The sequence below is a fragment of the Varanus komodoensis genome, unplaced genomic scaffold, assembly GCF_004798865.1.
Source record: "Varanus komodoensis strain SLA01 unplaced genomic scaffold, ASM479886v1 scaffold39, whole genome shotgun sequence".
NCBI classification, from domain to species: Eukaryota; Metazoa; Chordata; class Lepidosauria; order Squamata; family Varanidae; genus Varanus; species Varanus komodoensis.
In genome coordinates, this window is record NW_025335922.1 from 1 (window position 1) to 23,890 (window position 23,890).

The 23,890-nt window shown below is 41.3% G+C and overlaps 1 protein-coding gene across 1 annotated transcript; it reads left to right on the forward strand.

The window, feature by feature from the left end:
- Positions 1-2,030: 2,030 nt before the first annotated feature.
- On the forward strand, positions 2,031-23,866 carry CBX7 (chromobox 7; the record flags this gene model as incomplete). The annotated part of the gene is made up of 5 exons (XM_044441285.1): positions 2,031-2,074; positions 7,313-7,378; positions 8,158-8,224; positions 9,316-9,658; positions 13,654-23,866. Coding segments are annotated over 5 exons (678 nt in total), but the record flags the coding sequence as incomplete, so codon positions are not given.
- Positions 23,867-23,890: the final 24 nt, after the last annotated feature.

Consider the following 23,890-nt stretch of genomic DNA (forward strand, 5'->3'; position numbering starts at 1 on the left):
GGGGGGGGGAGGAAAGGAAGAGAGAGAAATGGCCTTTTAAATTCCACATTTTAACCTTAGGCAGAAGTCACACTGTCTCTTCCTTAGCTGCATTCTAATATACACGGAACTTGCTGTCAGCTGCCGCGCAAGCATCTGCTGCCCCAACTCCGCGCACATGCCACGGTGCGAGGAGGGGGGCGTGGCGGAGCGCAGCACCTTTCTGGCGGCAGGGGGCGGCAGTGAAGCCCCAGTGAATCTGCGTGGCTGCCTGTCATGCACCAAAACAAGCTGGTATAGTAGGGATAATGGTTGTTTACATTTTATCACGTGGTAGCCCCTCCCTGGAGGGAAAACAAACGTAGTAGCTCCCCTTCATATAAACACCCCTGGGAATAATACTGTGTATTTACTTGGAAGTAACTAACATTGAGTTTAGTGGGACTTACTCCCAGGTAAATGGCAAGGGCTGTCTGCAGTTGCAGCCATAGCCTCTCGTGGAGCTGTATTTGCAACCATAGGATAGTGGAAGAGGGTACTCTTGCTATTTAGGGAGAGTGGATGTCCACTGTTTAAAAACCGCTTCCCCTCACCTTGAACATGCTTTGAGTTTCCCCTCATTTCATATGTTTCCACTGTATATTTAGGTAGAGTGGAGCAAGTGGAAAGAGGAACTTGGGTTGCATCTCTTGGTGGAGCCAAGAAGCATTAAAGAAATTTGAGATGGGTACTGGATGGTCTGAATGTTGTTTCATAGCCTCGTGCTGTTTTGTTTAACCTCTGTCAAGTTATTTAGCTCATTATTTTTGAGCATCCGGTTACCTGTATATTACATTTGCCTTCCAGAGATGCCCTTAAACAAATTGCCCATTTCTTAGAAGTCAACTAACACAGGCTTACAGTAGAAAAGTGATTATTTTTCTGTATGGTGGGCTTGCACGGCAGTTTGAATGCCAAGAGGCTGTGCACATGCAATTGACATTTTGATGACTTACAGTTTCCATAAATGTAAAATAGGAAGTGTTCAGTTCCAGAATTTACAAGGATCCCATAGGAGAATACAGATATTCTCCTATAACCAGGCAGCCTTTTCCTGGTATTTGCAAGATTCAGGAAACTGAGACAGTATCACAAACTGGTGATCATGGTGCTATAATCAAGATTAATCTCTTTCAGTTTTGGAGTCCAGTGTTTCCACCTAGTTTCTTGCACCTTCATAGCCCTGTTAGAAAGCCAGCAACACATTCTGGTTTAGGAAATCATGTCTGCAGAGCCAGGTAGAAGTGTCATGTAATATTAGCTCAAACCTATTATACCTTCACACTGTTTGTTTAGTTGAATTTATCCATTGCCCTTCCTTACCAATCCATGTATGATGGAAAATTAAAAAACCATCACTTTCGGGCAGGCCTACAGATCATGTCAGAGGGGCACATGGCCTCTTGAATTAAACTGACGGGGCTGGTGGTAGAAGGCTCATATTTTGCATTGCAAGCAAATGGCAGCATGTTGTGTGTGGAAGGTGAGGCTGGGGAACTTGCATCTTGTCAGCTACCTTCATTTCCTTAGGTAGGTCTGCCTGCCACACTAGGAGCCGTTCCTGCTCCATGTCCAGTTGTTTGTATAGGAACGCACCATGTAGAAGAAGTCAATTATGTTGTAAGTAGAGAGCATGTATGACACTCCAGAGGTGCTTATGGCAGCTGGAATGAGAAAAAGAAGGCAAATATCAAACAACCCAAAGATTCTTCAGAGTTTCTTGAATTTGCATCTATATATGTATGTGTAGATATAAAATGACATTTCTAAGCATTCATAGTCACCCTGTATAGATTTACTGGTTTGTCATCCTTGAGGTTTTTTGGGACCTCTGCACGTGGTGTGCACTGATTGCAAAGGAAACATTTGGCTTATTGCTTGTGTCCCACTAAGGAGAGGTGTGAGGAAGTGGACATAGAGCACACATTCTGCTGACCTAGTCATTTCACCTTCTTTTGTGCGGTTTGATTAAGTTGCTGATTTTGTTATTCTTTCCTCTTCTTTTTCTATAGGGTAAAGTGGAATATCTGGTGAAATGGAAAGGATGGCCCCCCAAGTAAGTTTGGGGTATATTTGCAAGCATATGTTTGGTTAATTATCCATCTATCATGTTTGTTTCTGTTGACCCCATCCCAAAAGTAACACTGCTTTTTACTTACGCTTTTCCTTTCTGGTACTGTCAGCTAAGCAGTATTGATTTCTTAAATCTCTTATTTAGATACTGTTCCTTAGAGGGTTACAGAAAGTAACTAGTTAATGAGAAGGTGGTTCCTTTCGTTCTGGAATCCATATCATATTTAAACATAAGTCTTAAAAGACATCACTGGAGGAAAATTTTTGCTGCAGCCTTTAGGATCATACAAATGAATACGCTCATTAAGGTTACTCCAGGAGTGTAATAGTAGAACAATAGCACATGGAGCCACAAATACTTACTTGGTCTGCTAGCCGGCCGTTGTTTGTGGTCATTGGCAATTCTGTCCCCCTTCTTTGAGTCTTGTGTCATACACAGAGGACTTGAAGGAGAGAAGCAAGCTCATCTTTCACTTGTGTGGTGCATGGAAAAGATAATAAACTGCAGGACTTTCTCAGGAGGGACTCTTTAATTGATCAAAAACTGCAAAGGAAATGAGAACTCTGAGGTAGAAATCTGTGATTCTTATCGGAGGGCTCCGTGCACTTGCCCTTGGCTAGCTGGTGAGTGGATTTGCTGATGCCTGGCAATAAGCCTTCAGTGAGGTATTGAAAGAGATTTAGCTGCAAAATGCTTCTTCCCCATACTTTGATGAAACCAAATCAACTGCTCGTTATTTCTTTTGTGACTAAGTGGTGCTTAACTTCCACTCAGGTATCTTAAATTGCTTAAACAACTGCAAGATTGCTGCCTAGTGTTTATAACTGCTTAATGCCTCTGTAGAGGTAACTGCTTCTCAATAGGGAGCAAGTGTTCCCTGCTTTGCAGTGTGCAACAGCATGGAGGATTAATGTAGCTGTAAAATCTATCTATACTGCTCCTGCAAAGAAAAAGTGCTTTCAGGTATCTTCATTTTTCTACCCACATGGACTGTACTGTGTATATAGGAATACTTGGAATGTTTAAGTACAAGTAATTGGAAGAGATGAGCTGCCGGTTAATAATAGTGCTTGATGCAGTTAGGTAAATTTATAGATTCTGGGCTTTATGGTTTGACAGCCTCCTCCTCTTCCAGTGTAATATGAGGTATTGCACCTATTGCATGGCAAAGCAAGCCACTGCTGCTGTGTCGTCTTTGGGGGGCTTGCTCCTTCTGCTGAGTGGAGCCATTGACTTATGCCCCAAACTCCTGCCTTACAGCACCACTTCATGTAACTCAGTAGTTATAGGCAAATGGTCTGCTAGGATGTATCTATCAGTATCTTCCTCCTTGTTATGCATGTACATACAACATGCCCCTCAAGCAGGGAAGAGAGATACTCAGACTATACATTCTGTCATAGTACTAACAGAGCATGTGGGATTCAATAATGCTGGTGTTGTCAGCCCTTATTGGTTAAACATTTTCTGTGGGATGGCTTAAGACTAAGCTTGGAGTTAAAATATTCATTACAATCACTTCATGCTTTTGGGATTAAGGCTGCACTCTTGTTTCCTAGTTCATGATACTTTCCCACTGTTTTTTTTCAGAAACATAGTGGCATGCGATAAATTATGCCTAGTGGCAAGTAAGCACCTGCCATCATTGCTCTGGTATTTGTCCACCACCAACTTCCTTACTTATCCCTTCTTGAGCTCCTTGGTGAAGCATCTTGTAAAATTAGGGTATAATGAATGCATTGCTTTCTTAGGATTGGAAAAGAGGAAAGGGTTTCTTAAGACTATCAATATAAACTGGAACTCATGCTAAGGACTGCCTGACTATTTTGCCCATTGACTGCTGCTCTGTTTTCTTGTATTTTTCCCATTCAGTGTTTTATGGACATTTTGCACACAACTGAAAATTTGCAGCATCAAATGTAAAGATGCACTTATCTCTGCATCTTTCCGTTCTCTCATGTTCCTATTCCTCTCTTCTCAGTCTTGATTTCTGCTTTTATCTATGTGGCTTACTTGCTACTTGCTTGAGGAAAGGCTCAAAAGCTGTTTGGCTTCTCTTTCCTTTGCTCTCCCCCTCCCCCTCCCCCTCCCCCTCCCCCTCCCTTTTCATATCATCTATGTGCTTCTTCCAAAACTGCCTGCATGCCCCACCCATTGAAGCCACAGATTTGAAGGGTTATGGCTCTGAGTCAGCTGTGAGCTTGTTTACAACTTGGGTTTGAAGTGCAGGAGGGAGGGGGAGAAGGAGGAAGATGGTCACGTGACTTGTATTTTCCAGAATGCGTGGTCTGCAGTTCTGCTGCAGTCTGGCCCTCTGTGTTGGTGTGGGTTTTGTGTGTGTGTGCGTGTGCCTGTGTGTGTGACGAACAGCACTGTTTTTCTATATGCAGTGTTTTCTCACTGCAGTCAAGCAAGACGCTGAACTGCAGAGGAATAGGCAACACCCATAGGACATTCTTTTAAAGAAATCTCTTCCCCACCTCCACTGTCACTGCTACCTTTCTCCGAGGAATCCTTTGCCTTCCTTTCATGCACTGTGTAACACAGATGCCTGATGCAGCAGGAAGGTAGAAAAGCAAATCATTGATTGCTCAAATTGCAGTTTGGGGTTTGGCGATGTTGCTGCTGGGCTGTGGATGTGCCTACATTACCCTGCAATGAAGAGAGTGGGAGCAGGGGCGGGGGAAGAGATTAGGTTGACTAATAATGGAAACGGCATAAGAATGTATGAAAATGGAGCTGGAGAGGTAGCTATTTATAACCCTGCCTTTCCCCTCAGAGCAGGATGTGGAAGACATCTTCTGAAGTAAATGTATTGCGTTATTTAACATCATGCCTTATCCCCCAACCCTCTAAGCAACTAAAATACTTTGCTGCTGCATTTTTCTTCAAGGAAGGCATGCGAATCAAGCCAATGTGCATCTCCATTTCACATCATAGAGGAAACTCAAGGCTGAGCAATCAGTTTTCACATATTTGCATCCTACTTTTTAGTTTGGCAAAGCATTCACAAGGAAAGAAGTAACTTGCCTATTGAGTTGAGCTTGGAACCAAGATCCTTCCAGGTCCAGCTCCCTAGTTCCTAATCCATACTGTTGTTCCATATGTGAATCTTGTCATTCCCCACACCCTTTAAGATTTTATCAGGCTCACTTATTAGGAATAATTTTGTATTATTGCTACAGAAAGATCATATCTTCATGATTTTAGTTATTTAAAAACCTGTACAAGGAGAATTAGTTATAAATGCAAAATCCAGAATGTGGAAAACGCTCATTCCCTATGCTCTTGTCTGCATTATGCCATGATAGTTTTGTCCACCCTTCCCTTCTGGTGGAGCTTTTGTTTTTGTTTATTTCACCCCCAGTTCTTTGCTACATGCATTTTAGGAGGTATTCCCACAGTTTCCCCAAATACCCATTGGGCCATTTTGCACAACCAAACAAGCCAGTATGGCTTAAATAAGTTTGAGTGGTAAACTGAATGGGCATAAACAAACACAAGGTTAGAGATGCAGTTGGTTGGAAATACTGCTAACCTGGGATTAATTATATTATTTGTGTTAAGTAAGGTTGTCCTTTCTCCTATGACTTAAACTCACCGTTTGGGGGTTTCTTTAATATGGAGCTGTTCAGGTTGTGTTTTCTACCAGCTTCAGCCTTTCTAGACAAGGTAGTGATACTTGTAACAGTACTTAGTCTGTACAAGTTTATAGTAACACACTGTACACGGGACTGCTTTTAAAGAATGTTTGGAAACATCACTTGGCCCAAAACACAGTTGCATTGGCTAAGATAAGGATGAGCCACGTGGAGTATATAACTGCAATTTTCACATCATCTCTATGGGCTTATAGTTGGCTTTTCAAGCCCAATTGATGCAGGCTATGACCTTTCTACAGCCCTAAATAATTGGGGAGTGGGTTATCTCAAGGATAACCTTCTCTCATTATGTTCTTACTTGAACAGTTGAGGCAAAGTCCTCTGCATGTTTAGACAGAAAAAGGAGCTATGACTCCGAACATGCCCCAGCCAACACAACCAGCTGGGGAATGCTGGGAAAAGTAGGCCTTTTTTCTGTTAAAACAGGCATGGGATTTCCCCCTCAGGTAATCTTCCAAGGCCCTGCAGCATGTGACTCTGCCATATAAAATATGGTGGGAGGGTGGCCCCACAGGATAGGCTTTTCTGTTGTGCAAGATGGTATTTTTTTGGTCAAGGACTGCATTCCTTCACTGTTGTGTGGGGTGCATGTTACCAGTAAACAGGACAGTGCACAAGATCAGAGGCAAAACCCATTCTTTTCCACCCATTGGGCTGCCAGGGATGACACAGACTACTTTTGCTAGAGGTCTGAACTGATCTCATCATGAAATTAGACCAAGGACAGCAAATTTTCCACCCTTGCCAGAATTGGTACCAAGGGTATAGAACTCTTAGCCAAGGGAGGTCTCTCTGGTTGACTTGTGCCTGCCTTTGTTCCCCTAGGCATGTATCCTTTTTAAGGCCAAAATGGTATCTTCTGGGAGCTCCTTTGGGCTATGGAATATTGTGTCTACTGTTTGTTTTTTGGGGTGGGGGGTTGGTATTTTTTGTTTTGGTCTTAGCTGAATTACCAAGAGGGAGTGTCTTCTTTTACCAAGCCACTTTTTGATGCATGATGGATAGAAGGGAAGATTAAAAATACTTCCAAACATCTCATGTTCAGAGTTTATAACTAGTGAAAAAAAATCTTCATAACAAGTTGTACTTGTCAGCTCTAAAATCATTAACCACATGGGCAGTAAAATCCAGTTATTTTCAAATCTTACTGGACTATAATTGTAGTCTGCTTTAAATAATAAGCAACACATTGCTTAGGGTTATTGCAGCAGGAAATTGCTCTGTGTTTGGTGGAAAGGCTGCTTTCTGTTGGCTAATAAAGATGGATTTAAGACTGAGGTGAAGTCCATGGACAGATGGTTTATTCTCCTATTCCAAGGAGAATGTTTACTCTCATTTGATCCACCCAATGCATGAAAGTAGAAGAGAAGCGAAAAAACAGTATTAGTAGTAGTCACATTAGTAGTAATAATAAGTCTAACTTATTAGGAAAGGAAATGATTCCAGTATTCATTGAGTGGGTGGTAGGCTTGAGTCAGTGAAAGAGAAGGTGCTAGAACTTTCACAATGCTAGCCAAGTCTTATCAGAAACAATTTGATTATTTTCTCTTAATGTTAGATACAGCACGTGGGAGCCGGAGGATCACATTCTTGACCCTCGCCTGGTGATGGCTTATGAAGAGAAGTAAGAATATTTCTTCTTTCTTTTGGGAAGTTTAAACCAAACTATCTTGCATCTCCATCCAAGAGGCTTAATATGGACCTAATTGTCACAAAGCTTTCCCCTGCTTTGCCAAAACAGGTAGACCTGTGTACTCCACAGAGCAGGCACCCAGCAAAATCAAGACCCTTGCAGTATAGCTGAATTATTCAAGAGCTTTCCTGTGTATCTTCACATGTAATGGGGAGAGGGGATGATATTCCTGTCTGGAAAATTTTAAGGCCCAAACTACATATGACTAGGGAAATACACATGAGCACTACAGACGGATTTTTTTTTTTTTTAGATCTTTGCATTGATGGGTAGTCCCAAGGATAGATGTAGGTCAGTGGTATTTACATATTGTCTTATAACATAGTTTGGGAGTACAGTATTTTTATCTTGCCTAGCATGACAGGGACATCCATTCACTACTGACTCCCCCACCCTCACATTTTTTGGAAAGGGCTTAGAGCACTAGTGAAATTTTCAGCAAATATTGTAAATTTTGTGTGTGAATAACTATAGGTGTATTGTTTATATAGTATATACTGTATATGCCATTTTTAATGTAGCTGTATCAGACTGTAGGGATATGGAAAATCTCAAGTTCTATGAAACGCTCTTTACTATAATTTATATTTGCCCAAGCATCAGCTCTGTGGCTGGCCTGAGTAATACAGATGAACAAGTGTGCAAAAGATCTTGTTGGCATTTGGGCTTTGCTAACAAATGAAACTTCTGAGTGTCTATTGTCTCCTCAGGGAAGAGAGAGACCGTGCCTCAGGTTACAGGAAGAGGGGTCCAAAACCCAAGCGTCTGTTACTGCAGGTAACATCCCAAATCTGCTGAATGATCCAGTGTATTGCTTATCCCAGTGCTGCCTTTTCCAACCTTGGTCCTTCAAATTATGTTATATTACAACTCTCATCTTCCTCAACCAGCTTAGTAAACAATCAGGGATGATCAGAGTTATAGTCAATCTTCTTCTGGAGACTGAAGTTGTGAGAGGATGATCTAGTACCCTTAACACAATTTAAAAACAAAGTTAACCTTCCAAATGTCAGCTTAGGGTTTTGCTAGAAAAGATGTCCCATCCATAGTTGTACATTCAGAGGCAGGATTAAATATTATTTTTGTTTTAGTCATTCCCCATTATAGTTTTTGCTTGCATACAAATATTTATTTAAATGTTTTTATACCATGCTATAGAGCTGATCAAGCGAGTCTTTAGAGTAACATTCTCCTGCTCCCTCCATCATCATTGCCGAACAGGCCAATGGCAGTCCTTGCTGGTGATAATGGGAGTTATCATCCCAAGCATCTGGATGGTTGCCTTATGGCATGGGTGTTGACTCTCTTTCAGCCCAAGAGTCTAATTCCATTTTGGAGAAACATTTGGAGGCTGCATTTTGGTGGTGGGCTGGACACAAGGCAAAAGGGGTGAACCAAAAAGACTGCATATTATAGCTTAAAGATTTCCCATGTTAAGACAAAGGGGAAGTGTTTCAGCTTTGTGGAATGAGGGAAAAACTGCCCAAGAGCTGGAAAGGCCATGGCCACCTGAGGACTCCAAGGGCCAGAGCTGGCAGCTGGCCAGCTCCCAGTTCAGCAGTTCTCATAGACCAGGGGTCTCAAACTCGCGGCCCGCGGGCCAATTGCCGGCGTGGGCGGGGCACGGGGGAGGGGCCCTGCGGCCCACCACGGGATGAGCGGCCCACCACCACCGTGGTGGTGGAATACTTGATGCGGCCCAGCCTCACCCAGACTCTACTTCCAGCGGCCCCCAGGTAAGTTGAGTTTGGGACCCCTGTCATAGACTGTGACACCCTCCTGGTCTGGGAGTGGCTGCAGGTAGTTGCGTAAGCTGTGCAGCTGGATCCTGGCATGGTGAAGCTGAGAGTTCTTTTCTCTGTTGGCAGAGGCTGTATAGCATGGACCTGAGGAGCGCACACAAAGGGAAAGAGAAACTCTGCTTTTCTCTGTCACGGAGGTTTGGGGGAGGAGGGAACAGCCTGGCAGGAGCCAAGGGAGGGCCACCTGATCTGCCCGAAAAGAGTGGGGGAGCAGTCCTGCCCTTCCCTCTTCGGAAACAGAGCAAGAACAAGAAGTACCTGCGCCTTTCGCGGAAGAAGTTCACCCGCATGTCAAGCCTGGAGAACAGGAACCGCCGTCGGGAGTTCTTCCTGAAGGAGCCAGTGGCGCTAGAGGACAGGCAGACTCCCAGTGACTGGGATGATGCTACACAACCCGCCAGCAAGGAGGGTAAGGTTCAGAAGCATCTCCAACTATGCCAAAAGTATCTCATCTTGCTTGCTGGACATTTCAATTTTCCTCCTTAGCTGCTGCATTCCGAGAATGTAATCTGAGATTGACTCTTTAGATGTCACTGGAAAACCCCTTCTTTTGCTTCCAACCCCTGAAATAGCCTTCTGCTGGCTGATTTAAAGCGGTAGTTCCAGACTTACTGTTGGGTGGGTCACAGGCAGTCTGAATCTGTGAAACAGTCAACTGTAATCTACATGCTAAGCAGTTGATCCCAGTGCCATTGGCTTGCTAACCCAGATGGACTAGCTGTGCTAATATTGTTACCCTGCCAAACAATGGTGGTAGCTCAGATTTGCCATGGGATGAGCATCTCTTTCTTGAGACAGTTCGGGTTGTGCTTCTGCCTCTTTGATCTGCAGGGGACTTCAATAAGAGCTCAGCTATGCTTGTTGCCTGGGTTCCTTCTGTTGATAACCAATGCAGCATTAAAAGCACTGGAGGAAGCTACAACTGTGATAGAGGAGTTTCCCCTACTTAACCCAATGGGAGCTCTGTGGTGCCTCAGTGTTAGACATAAACTAGTTTTATTCTCTACGGAAATCCCTGGGAAGAGTTGGTTGAGGTGATAACAGAAGCCAACAGATAGCTAACAGAATTGCTTGCTCAACCTGATGCCTTCCAGTTGTGCTGGACGGTACTGTACCTCCCATAATTGTCAGCCAGCATGATCATGGAAGTTGCAGCCCAACACATCTGGATAGCACCAGGCTGGGGAAGGTTGATCTGTGCTTTCACCAGACTACAACAATTGCACTTCTTCAGGGGACACCAGGACTGGTATATGCCACATGCATGCTTTGTTATATAAATAGATGTATCTGACATCTGTAGTTCAATAAGGAAACAATATGTTTTTGAAAAGTTTATTTTTTACATCAGACATGTGCATTTTGTTAAACAGCTGAATGGTTTTTGTTTGCATCTCACTGAGCCATCCGTGCAAAGGCTGTGTGCATGCTCTGATTTGAAAAGAAATATTCTAATGCTGACCTGGAGTGTATGCTAAGAGAGCTACATTTTTCCAGCTTGTGTTTATATATCTTCCTAATGAGACAAACTGGCTTCCTTTGGACAATTTATTCTACTTCTCTTAGCCTTGGGATAGGCCAAGGATCTTAGCCAGTTAATGTAGTTCCATTTCTGGCACTTGAAGATCTTTCTCAAAACACAGAATTCTAGCTTCTAAAACAGCCTTCTGCAGCATGGTACTCTCCAAATATGTTGACCTGCAATTCTGATCATTTCCAGCTGTGAGGGAACATAGCTCATTGCTCCCATCATTCAAATGGGGGAGAGGCATAACTCGGGTAGAATACCTGCCTCGCATGCAGAAGTTCCCCAGGTTCAATCCCCATTGTTTCTAGGTAGGGCTGAAAAAATTGCAGCCGGAAAGGCTGGAGAACCTTCACCAGTCTGTGTCGTCAATACTGTTCTGATGGGCCAAGGCTCTGATCTTTATAAAAGGCAGCTTCCAGTGTGCCTGTGAGTTGCAGTCTAGCATATTTGGAGGGCACCAGGGAAGGCTACTCTGAGGCTTTGTCAAGCATTGTCAAAGGATGATAACTCCTACCTTTATATCCTTTACACCTAGATAACTTGCTTTTAAAACTATATAAACAGAGATTCTCAGTATATTATGCTTTGCTTGCAATACCAGACTGCAGAACCATGGAGTGTGCACATATACACACAGTCTTAATCATAACCACCCATTCGCTTGATAGTCACTGAATGGAAGACTGCACCTGGCCTGCTGTTGCCTCATAAGATGAATATCTGTTCCAGCACAGGTATTCTCCCTTCCTCCTCCTGGCCTTGAAATGAGAGCTTTTCAAGGAATGAGTTCATGTAGAACTTTTTTTTTTATGGCTGGGAATAGACATAAGACGTAGTTATGTAGGGCACCTGTTGCCTGAAACCTTGGAGAGAGCCACTCTCTGTCCAAGTAGACAATACTGGGCAAGATGGACCAGTGTTTTGATTCTTCATACAGTGGCTTAGCATGCACATGGCAATACCATGTAAGAGCCTTCTTATTTAGCTATCTCTGTGTTTGCCTTCTTTTTCTCCAGCTATTTCAGAATTTTGATAGTTTCTTCAAACCACCCTGCAAAAGTGGAACTGTAATGTGACCCCCATCAGCTAAACAGAGGCAATGTTTCTGTGGATGTAACATTGTATAGAATATCCTCAAGAGTGCAGGGAGTAATTAAGGAAAAGTTGTACATGCATTAGATAGCGCATGCCTATGCATTGGAAAATCTTTATCTTGCTGGTTTTCCTGATCTTTGAAAGAGCCCTAAAAGGACAGAAACAGCATTTACTCTACCTTCCCCCAATCTGGCACTCAGTTCAACCCTATTTAACTACTAAAACATTTGGAAAATAGAACTGTCTTCACTGGGGGCCAAAATGATTGCCGTGAGGGTAGAGAAGAACACCTTAATTTGTGAGCAACATATTGACTATCTTTTATGGGGAGGAAAGGGCATTTGTTCCACAGAGCAGGTGTATATGGTTTCACTTCATAAGGAGCAGCATATCTACAGTGGCTGCCTGGGTGTGGCAATTTTGCTAGCTTCAAAAGGAGGATACAGTGTTAGCTGGAAGGAGCAAAAGAGAGTTGCTAGAGTGAGGGTTAGAGGGATAATCCTGGCTGTAGGCAAACCTGAATGCTTAATGTGACACATTGCACAACTTAAGTAGCACAAAACTCTTTTAACAAAGAGGCAGTCTTAAAGGAGTACTACTTCTGTAAAAATGGACTTTGAGATGTCTATGCAGATGTTTTGGAAAGAACAAAATGCAGTTAGATTGTTTCTGGCTGCCAATTAAAAAACCTACTCTAACAATTCCAGAGGGCTGCTTCATTTTTCTGAGTCCTTTGGAACCATCCACTGAGGTGTTGTGAAGCCCCTTCAGGTGTAGTTGCTGAAACTACTAGAGATATGTAAACCTTATTTTTTTTATTCTCCCTTCAACGTGTGTGCACATGCGGAATTCCGGGTAGTGTCGGGGAGAATGGAGTCTTTCCCAGGTGAGAGTAGAGTCACCTCGGATATCTGAGACAGAAGCCAGGAATACCCAGTTACAGGGCCCACAGTGCATCCCCAGGTGGGACAGGAGGGTGCAGAACAGGTAAAGTAATAGAAAATGGAGGCTTCCCTCCCCTCTCCTCCATGTATCTATTTTGGTATGGGGATTATTGCTGCTGTTCTCTTTTTTTGTTTGTTTGTTTAAGGCCCAACGGGTGGGCAGTCATTGTGAGTGGCATTTGCTGTGGCCATATTGATGAAATAAAGATTGAATGTGTTTAAAGAGGGAGAATGTAACAGTCCACTTGTTTGACCTTAAAAGGAAGTACACTTTTGAGGGCTCTGAAAGAGTAATAGCCAGCTCTTTCTTAATTTCCCTTGTGGGGAATTCCAGTTTTTCTTGCTGTGCAAAGTACTCATGGAAGAGGCTGGAAAGTACCTTTTTGGTATTTTCTTACATAAACTAAACTTAATTTCAGTCCAGTGCTACACTGTCCCTTTTAAGTAAGAGAATTTGCTAGTTCATAGACGGTTGGGATCTCAATCCAGTAGTCTACTGATATTCTTTTTAAAGATTTGGGGAGGGGGGGTATGGAGGTGGACTGGGAATAGATTGGTGCGGATGTAAGTGCACCTCAGGTGCTATTTGGAACTACTCAAAGAACAACCATTGGTACAAACCATGTGTCTCTTGTGAGTGTGTGTGACTGTGGACATGCAGCTTCTTTCCAATTGTGTTTTCTTGTCCTTCTGTCCCCCCGCTGGCGTTGAATGTGTCTGTTCTGCATGGGCTGAAATGCTTCATGAGAGAACAAGATCTTTGCTATCTGTTGGTTTCGTCACTCTTTTTCTTCTCTCCCTCACATGTTGTTATCTTCCCTCCTTCTTCTTCCACAGTGAGCTCAGAGGCAGCAGAAGGCAACCTAACCTGGAGCCCTGCCCTGCCCCCAAATGAAGTGACAGTGACGGACATCACAGCAAACTCCATTACCGTGACTTTCAGAGAAGCACAAATGGCAGAGGGCTTCTTCCGAGACCGGAGCATCCAGTTCTGAAATTTCATTTTTATTTCATTTTTTTTCCTTTCCCTTCTGTTTGTTTCTGTTTTGTTTTTCTTTCCACGTGTAGGAGATATTCGTGTTTGTATTTTGTGTTTCTGTGTTCCCAATCAAATTTTTCCAGGATGGGTGATTTTTAATTGTATTATTTAATAAGCAAAATCCCAAAAAAAAAAAACCCTTCACAAATGTTTACAGAGGATTTTGATTTTATTTTGACTGTCTCTCTGACTCTTTATTTTCTTTCCTACTCCACTTTCAAATACGCAAAAACAAGAAAGGCAATGTGGGGGTGCCTGTGTTTTCCTTCATTTATTACTATATATATATATATATATATATATATATGAGAGAGAGAGAGAGAGAGAATATAGATATATTACTTGTCTGTTGTTGCTTTGTTTGTCTGGGAAACGGAAACTCTTTTCACTGGCAAAGATGTTTACTCACAGTGTGTTGTAAAAGAACCTCCATTCCTTACATTGGGGATACAGAACCTCAGGCCTAAAGGCCAAAATTGTTGTTCTTGGAGTCTTGGTTCTCTTCACTGTAAGTCTCCAAGTGTGAACCCACCCCCTCTCCTTATCTTACCAATTCTTTGGTAGCTTCCTGGCCTTTGTGCAGTTTCCCTACCCCATTCTAGAAGCTTAGTTCCTGCCTGTGAAAGATTTAAGCTACAGTATGTTGGCATGTTTTGTGGTCCCTGAGAGCTTTTTCAAAATGAAATTTGGTCTTTGGGCTAAAAGAGGTTCTGCATCCCTGCCTTAGATGTGTAATGGCATTTCTGCAGTTGAAGTAAGGATGGGGGTGAGTGTCTAGAAATAGGGAAGAGGCCAGTTATCCCTCTATTCTTCCATGTTTCAGTGTAGATTTTCCTTGGTCAAATGGCTTCCCTGGTCAGCTTACTTCTCAGTAACACCTGTGAAAGCAGCAATCCTCACCATCTTTGGATAGCTGATTTCTTGGTTTTGATGCTTCCTTGCTTACCAGTACTGTATAAGATGTGGCCCACTGGGGTCCACAGTGCTTCCACAAACACTGTAATTTGGGAGACTACCTATACCATTGGTACACAGATGAGCTTATTTGGATTGCTCAAGGGAACACCTGTATTGGTGCTTCCCCTACTCAGTCTTTTTTAGAAGCAGAAGCTCAAGGAACTACTATTAGAGGCATACTGGCACAAAATAAGTGCTCCTTGCCATTATTCATCTCATGATGTAGGTGAGTGGGTTTCAGGTCCCCCCCCCCTTTGAAAACCTTCAGCTTAACAGATTAACAGGGGCTTCTCAATAATGAGCTCTACCACCTTACACCTGCAATGCGTAGCCACAAGAATGTCTGGGTGTTTGAGCATGTACTTTGTTTACATAGAATCCCAAAGGTGCGAGTGTCATTGTGCATAAAGTTAAGGGTGTGCTCCAGAATCTGCTGCAATGCCAAGGGATTCTGTGGCAGATATGGAGAATTCTTTAATTGGACATATAAAAGGTTCTTGGTGGCTGGGAGATTTGATCCCCATTGGGTAGCATATGGTCATGCCTATCTGTCTTCAGAGATGTGAAGGACCTATAGGGCTAAATAAGAGTTTAGTGAGGATCGTGAGGATGGCTGGAGTTCAGTGTGCATTGGTGAGTATGCATTGTAGAGCTAAGCACTGAAGAGCAGCAGCTAGAATACAGAAACCAAAACTGAAGGAGATGCTGGTTTCATGGGTTGATGGAATAATTCTGAGCAACAACAACGCTGCTATGGTTAGCAGCTAATGGACTGTTGCTTTACATGACCATTGTCTTTGGATTCATGTCTTGACTAAAAGATTGAACTGCCTAGCAATTGCATTTCTGTGTATGTTAACGATTGAAGGTTCTTCCTATTTTGAATGCCTAGATAACTGCTTCAATCAGTCCAGCTTGGACATCTTTGCTAGTTATCAGTGTGGTGATATCAGGGTATACAAACTATTAAGAGGGTGTTTAGAAGCTCTGTTTTAATATTTGCAGGACTTAGGATGATTCAAGGAACACTGCAAGAAATTCTGCTCCTATTTAAGATGAAGGGAGTTTTGCCATTGACTTGTATGAAGCCATAATGGTATCTTAATAAAACTCTTGGAGCAGTGGCTTGGTTAGATCAGAAGCAGGGTCGGTGATGGAGAGGAGGATGGATTCTTCTATAGAATCAGAACTGTAGTTGCTACTGGTGCTTCTGAATGTAGACCATGAGGAGATCACCATTGCCCTGTCTGATTGAAATGAGGGGTCAGAAGTATTGGGGTAGAAAAGAGTAGGGTTTGGAAGACAAATCTAAGGCTTATATTTTTTCTGCTTTTAATTTGTTAAAGGGATAAAGTGCCCTTCAAAGTATTATCCCTCCTGTTCTAATCCATGAACCTCTGGTCCTTGTAAATGTCTTTCTATACAAGTAAGGGTGTCTTTCTGTGAAGTTCCCCACTTATGCCAGGGAGAAGGTGCCTGCAGTTCCATGGAGCCTTGTCTTGCACTTCAATGCCTTGGAACTTGTGTTACGACTTCTTTGTGAGTTTTTTTGCATTGTTTTTAAAGGAATTGTATCAAGGAACTGTATAGCTTTAGCATATGTTCTCTGTGTGTGCGTGCGCGTGCTCTTTATGTTTGCTTAAACAAATGAAAACTGCAGAAAATATAGCTTCTTGTGGGAACTTAGGTTGGGAAGTTAGAAAGTAGGGCCATAATCCTAACCTGTACCTGATAGTAAGTACTGCTGAAATTAATGGGACTTACTTCTAAGTAAACCTGCTTAGGGCTAGAGATTGGAAGAGAAACTGATGGAGCATAAGATGTTGTAGTGCATCTTTCACCACCTTATTTACTGACTCCTTTCTTGCACACAAAAAATAGATTTCTCTCCTTGGGTGTGTAAAATTACAGTAGACTGGAGATTTAGAAAAGCTACATTTAAAATCTTTGTGGATATTATAGTCTGCTTGGAACTTTGTTCTGGTGAAACACTGTAATATTGTACAAGATGTCACCTGCCAATTTAGAGATGTTTTCTGCCTTTTTAAGAGCAGTGAAACTACTGTGGATTTTTCTTTCCAGAGCTCTTAAAGGGAGGGATGCTGATGTTGGGTTAGAAGATGTAAATCATCATACTCATGTTATTCACATTAACAAAAGTGGATCTGTTTTTTTTGGATGTAGGTGTGATATACTGGAATTCTCTTCCTAAATCTATTCTGGCTGCTTTTGTCTTTTCCATCAGACTACAGAATAGCATGACATCTAGGCTGCCTCACTATAAACATCTCTTTCCAGACAGCTTTAGCAAATCAAGAGCTTGATTCAGTGCTGAACTCTTATTGTGAGACCTGGTGAAAATGTTAAACACTTGATGGTCTCTTCTCAGAATAATCTGAGCACAGGGAAAAATAGCAACGTTTATATATGTGTGGGTAATTTGGAATAATTTTAGTCTAACCCTCCAGAAGGCTAGAACCATCAAACACCTGTGCTTCACATTTTGCAGAGGTATTGTCTTTCTCCTGACATTTTCTACTGCAGCTGTTTAAACTTTTGTGGCCATTAGTATCTGGCTTGTGGGGCTGTACTAGCCTTCTCCAACCTGTGCCCCCAGAGTATTTGATTGCAACTCCCATCATTTTCTGCCAGCATGGTCAATATACTGATTGAGGAAGATGGGAGTTGCAGTGCAACTCATCCAGAGGACATCAGATTGGACAAAGCTAGTCCATACCATGAAGCTGTTTTACAGAAATAAATGCCCTCTGTCTAATAATGTTGGGTACCTACAGTCAACAAATTGTATTGCAAAAGCTGAATGTGCAGAATCGGTTGGCAGTTGACTGGCAGCTTATTGACCAGACTCTGTAGCTGTGACCGTAATGCTATGCTGATCTTCATAAGTTAGCAAAGAAAAATGTTGTGAAATGCTTCACATTTTAACTCCTACAGAACAAATTGTAGAAAATAATTAGAAAGTTGGGGATCCTGGGTCTACTCCATATTGCAATATGGATCTATAAAAGGTTGTGCTATAATTTTTTTCATTTTTCATAAATTAACTGCAGGTGGGACTTCTAATGTATTCATTCCCTTTTTAATATGTTGTACGTATGAAGTCTTGCCTTCATAGATTTGCCACATTTAGCTACATGTTTAACATAGCAGGAACCTTTGGAAAGAAAAACATCTGTTTTGTCACCTAATTTCTGTTTTCTCCTTCTATTTCTTCCTTTATAGCCATATGTACACTACAAAACTGTATCAGTTTTATGTGATTTAATTGTATAAAACTATATCATTTTATCTAAGCTTCCCTCACAAACCTGAGGACTGAAGTCTAATATGGGGTGATGGTGAAAATCCTCATAAGCCTGTCTGCAGTTCCCTAGAAATGACTTAGAGTGCTGTAAGTCTGCAGTGCAGATGGGTCCTCTGTGCTGTTTCCAAGACAATATGAAAACCATGTTTTCTCCTCCTCACTCCTCTACCTCTGGTAAGGAGAAAAAAAATTGATTCCATGCAGCAGGAAACACTGGTTGCTAACATGACAGGGACAGTGTCTATCTGAAGTGTGCATGGTCTTTAAATTTTAAAAATCACATGACTTTTGGTAACTATCATCTATCCTTGTCTAAAACAGTTTCTAGCCATACGGTTTTTTGAATGTGATTAAGGGGTTGGCATCTTCCCAGTTGATTTGAATCCTTCCAGCTGTGTGAGGCTAGAAGGGAAAGGATACTTTAATTCTGCTTTAACATCTCTAAATCATTGTTTGCCTTTTTCAAAATTCAGTCGGCTAGCTCAAGCTACTTATGTGAAAGGAAGTCTTATTAATATGTGTATATATTAAGTACCAGGCCATCAGCCTTAGAGAGAAATACTTCCCCCACTACCCCACTTTTTGGTAGTTCAATTCAGTGTCTTAACTATACATAGCTTTGAGAAACAGGTCAGTGCGCTTTCAGTTATGTGAATTTTACTATTGAAAAGAGATTTTGTGTGGTGTTCCCCCTCCCTGCTTTCAAGTTTGGTTTGGAGTACATTGAAATTGGAGTGTGTCTAGTTACAAGGAGAAAGAGGCTTGCTGCTGGTGAGATTAAATGATTCCAAAGTAGTGTGTGGCTGGAATACTATCTAGCAATTCTGGTTTTATGTTGAGAAAGAGCCCAGCACTTGTTCTTTCCACTCCCATGCTCAAAGTCAAAGCTTTCTGGGTAACAACAAATTATAACAAGAATTTATTTTAAAAAGTGGTATAAATACAATAAAAAGCATAACATTAAATACAAAATGTTTAAACAAATTAAAAACCATTGCAGCAATTAAAAACATCCAAAGTGTTCAATTAAAATCTTCTGAGGCAAAATAACATGTTGCTGTGAAACGAAAAATAGACCAAATGACTAAAATCTTATCTGTTTAAATTGAGGATTCACATAAATTCCAATAAATTACAAGATTATCTAATTTTAAATCAGATAGTTACAGTGGGTTTCATGTGTGCATATAATTTGATGGCAGCACTGACAAACCAACAGGCAACTATTTTGACTTCCAAAGGGGTTTCTGTCATACGTAGATAGGGCCCAATAACATGTTCTTTAGGGCTATGCCTAACTATCCTCTATTATCCTTTTCCAATGTGCCCAGTGACTTTGCATTTGACTCTGTGTGCCCTATCCTACCCACCAGTCTCTAGCAGGGTTCTGGTGCCTTTTTTTTAGTAACTGTGTGACAAGGCAGACATACAGTTAGTTCAGTTTTCCCATTGCTGCATTTTCATGCTTGGAAAAAAATGGCTATTGAATTTCTGTGCATCCGTACAGCTGCTATACAAAGAAGCTAGTGGAGAAGGTGGCAGCTGTGGATACAGCCCATGCTTGATGTTATCTTGTAAGAGATGTTGGGATTGCTTTATTTTTCTTCCCTTGCAAAAATGTCTTAATGTGTGCATGTAGTTCATGATTGTCACAGCTCTGTATCACTGCTATAATTGAAATTATAAAAACGGTATTCTGAAAATAAGGATAGGCTGGACATGCACATGGTAGGCATGTCATGAGTGGAGCCACCTGGAGCCGGGGGTCAGACTAGATGGCCCAGGAGGCCTCTTCTGACTTGTTCTGTTTCTGTGTTTCTATAAACCATGTACTGAGCATCTTGCTCAAATTAAGTTCAACATTCAAGGCAGAAAAATAGATACTTTATTTACCATAAATGAAAGGGTCACTGGCCCTTTTTCCACATAATGATTAGCCAGAATTACTGACTTACCTTGGTTTACTGTGAATTAGCTTTATACTGATTTACAAACTTGTTGGCTTCTCTCTTTCACAGGCAGGAAAATAAGCCAGAAATAGAAACCTGGATTTGTTGTTTGCTTATGAGCCGTAGCCTCTTTAGGAACACCAGCTTTGGACGTCATGTAAAACTTTCCATTTCTAGTTTGCTTTATCTGCTTGTGTGAAGGGAGGAACAAAAGAACCATATGCACTAGTAATGCTGATTATTTGTTCACAGTAAACAATCAGTTCTGGCTTATGTGCAAAGTGTCTCCTTTTGGGTAATATATTGAAGAATCTATAACGAGGCTTCTGGTGACTACTGAAGAAATTCAGACGTTGGTCTGATTAGCAACAAACTTTATGGTCCTGGAAATACAGAGGCAAGCCCCCTAATAATGTACTGTCCTGATCCTGAATTTGGAATCTGCTTATACCATGCATTGGTGATCAGAATTATTTTTTGATCACCAGAACTTGGTGTAAGCAAGTTCCAAGCTTAGGATCAGGCCTGTACATCATGTGAGCTGGGACTTGCCCTTGTTATTCCAGTTTGTACTGGTAGCTTTGTTATTTAGTACCAATAGTTTGTTAGCCTCCTCTTCAAAGATAAGTATCATATTTGAGATATTAACTTTACATATACACAGATTTTATGACTGAGGCAGGAAACTGGTTAGTGTTGGTAAGCATGCAATTGCAATGAGAATATTGCATGTTAAGTAGAGGCAAGGGTCAGGGAGATGACAATCCCAGTTCTGTTAGTTTTAAATGGCTCAAAATACAGCAAAACAATAGAAGTCTAATAGGTGGGGGTGTAGTGATATTCCAAAGGACTCACTATAGTATGCATGTGTATAATTAGTAAATATGCATGTGTTAAATAAGCCAGCTGAAAAATCTTAATCATGTGAAAAGTGCCCTTAGGTCATTACATGTGATAGTATATTGGCCGTAGTTTTTCTTGGTCTCAAAAACTGCTCTAGAATTGTGTTGTCTTTTTCATTTCTAATAGTATTTTCAGGGCTGGGATGCATTTGACCAAGTCTCACATTATTATGAATATTTCTAACCTGTAATCTCTCCCAGCACGTCTTACCCATTCTATAAAGGATGCCAAAGGATTAGTAAAAACAAGCATCTGTCTTCTGAATCACCCTACAGTAGGTACTAAACTAGTCCAAGGTAAAATGCTGTTGAATAATTTCTTCTATGAACCTAGTTAGTTTTTTTATGAAGCTGTTCACCTTTTTGTCATGTGAACAGTATTCACAAGAAGGACTGTATAGGGAAGGGACATGTTTGAGTTCAGTGTAAGTCATGTAGATAAATGTTCTCTATGCATACCATGCTTCAGTGACCTGCATCAGAGAAGACACAGGATCATTTAATATTCCATGTTGATAATTTCAAGCATTATTTAGAAGAGAATTGGCTTTATGTTCTCTAAAAATAGTTACTGGCAATGTAGTGGGGGAAATGAGATGCTGTGGATAGGGGAATGCAAGCCACAACTTGGGACAGAGTACATCGTAGAACTATGGTTACTCCAGTGACATTGCCTTGACAGATGTTTTTTTTTTATCATAGCAAAGATAAAAAAGCCACAGAAGGCTTAAAGATATATAAGGCCAGTACCACCATGGTTATGCAGAGTTGACTTTGTACGATTGACTATAGCCTTGTTTTGATATTCCTTGAGATATCCATGCATATTCAACCAAAATGGATCATAAGAGAGGTAAGATGCCTCCATGATCATTGGCTTGGTGCTGATAGGCTGCCAGTTGCACAGGAAAGTACAATGTTCCTTTAAGAAGTAAGAGTAGGTGTGACCTTTTAAAGAAATGTTGAAAGGTATGCCAGGTTTTTCCTTTTAACAGTAAGGAACTTCATTGGGAAAGGGAGCCCTTTCCCTTTTTGCAATACCTGTGGCAAAAGGCATTGTAAAACATAAAGTCTTTTCCCCCCTCTCTGAACCAAAAAGCCCCACAAACCAAGCATGGTCTGAAATGGGGACTGCCAAGCAGTATTTGGAGAGGACCCAAGCAATGGGGAAATACGTATTTTTGAACCCATAGGGTTGCTGGTTTGCTTGGTATAGATTGGACACTGTCCTGATGAGAAGCTTTAAAGCCAATATAATTAGTGAGACAAAAGAAATTGAAACAGGGTATTAAAGAGGAGGGGAATGTAGTGTTGACACCAAAGGTTTTTAATGGATCAAAATGCAGATGTTATATTTGCCAAAGCACTTCTGAATTGTCCTGTGACAAAATGTACCAGTTTACAGAAGAATGGGACTGCAGAATCACACTAGTAATGACATACTTCCAAACTAATATTAACAGTCACACTGATGGTTGCAATTGTCTGCAATGTAGATGGTGTAGGCTACATATACATGTCTGTGTTTGCTTGGCGTGTTGCAGATTTGCACCAGGAAAAACCCAACCTAAATGCACAGAAATGAGTACCAAGACTATAGTCCTATGCACAGTTACCAGGAAGTAAGTCCCATTGAAAACAGCGGTGCTTCCTTCTGAGTTGGTATGCATAGGCTTGCACTGTAAATACTTGCTTCTCTGGCGTTTAGGAATAACATTGGTAAGGTGAAGGTGTAGCAATATCAGACTGCAGGCTACTCATATACATATTTACCACAACTGAGCTTTCAGCTGTTTTTCAGATTGACCTGCACAGTGGGCTCACCATTTTGGGCAAGGAAGACATAATCCTTCTTAGAATTTGATACTATTCTAAACTCCTTTTGAACGCAACATTTTTCAGATATCAGCAATAAGTTGCTCGTTATCCCTTTGGCTTTGGACAAGTTGGTCAAATGCAGCATTGTGGTTCTCTTCCATTTATATGTGCGTGTATATAACAAATATTTTTAATGCATCTTTTCAGAGTTCCCCCTTTTCCTTGACAAATTGCACTTTAATATTTTATTAGAAATAGGGAGCTTAGTCAGGCTCTTGGGTGGGATGTAAGCAATACAGCAGTTTTTTCTTAATAACTGTTGTATTCTTTTACTGGTGACCCCTTTTTATGAAAGGAGGTTGGGAAAATACCATGAAATCAAAGATTTAATAAATCAGTACAGGGCATTATAATTGTCTAATGAAGTCTGAAGGCTTATTCAGTGCCAAGTCTGTTTCCTGTTGAAGGGGGTGGAGCTGTGTTCGTCCTCATTTGCACTTGATCTTTCAAGATCCCAGTCTGAATTAATTGCTTAATTCTATATTGTTTTCTTCAGGGTTGGAAAGGGGCAGAGTAGTTGTGATGGGGGAGAGAGAGACCTGAGGTGGTATTCTCTTTTAATTTTTCTCAATGTGTTGTGGGGCTTTTCATTAGTTCTCTTTATTGGCATGATATCTGAGTTGGTATCTTCTTGACACAGTGCCCAAGTTATCTTTGCACACAAAAGCTTCCTTTGCACAGAATGAGCTTCTTTGGTTATTTTGTAAAGACTAACTGAATGTATTTGGGGAGGGTGGGGCTGAGGGAACAAATTCCAAGCAAAATTAAAAGTAAATAAATGGAAGTTTTAATGCCTTTTTTGTGAATGAGTGAGTTTTTGCTGCAAACAGAGTGTAATAGAAATGAGAAGGCCAGAGCAAGTTTTAATTGATGCAATGAGCGGCTTTATTTTTGTATTGATAATGGTTAAAAGACTGTACAACATCTATTTATTTAGATGATTTATGTGGTAAATGTTGCAAACAAGATTATAATAACATTAAATGAGAACTGACATTTAGCTAATGTCTTGTTTCTGTGTATT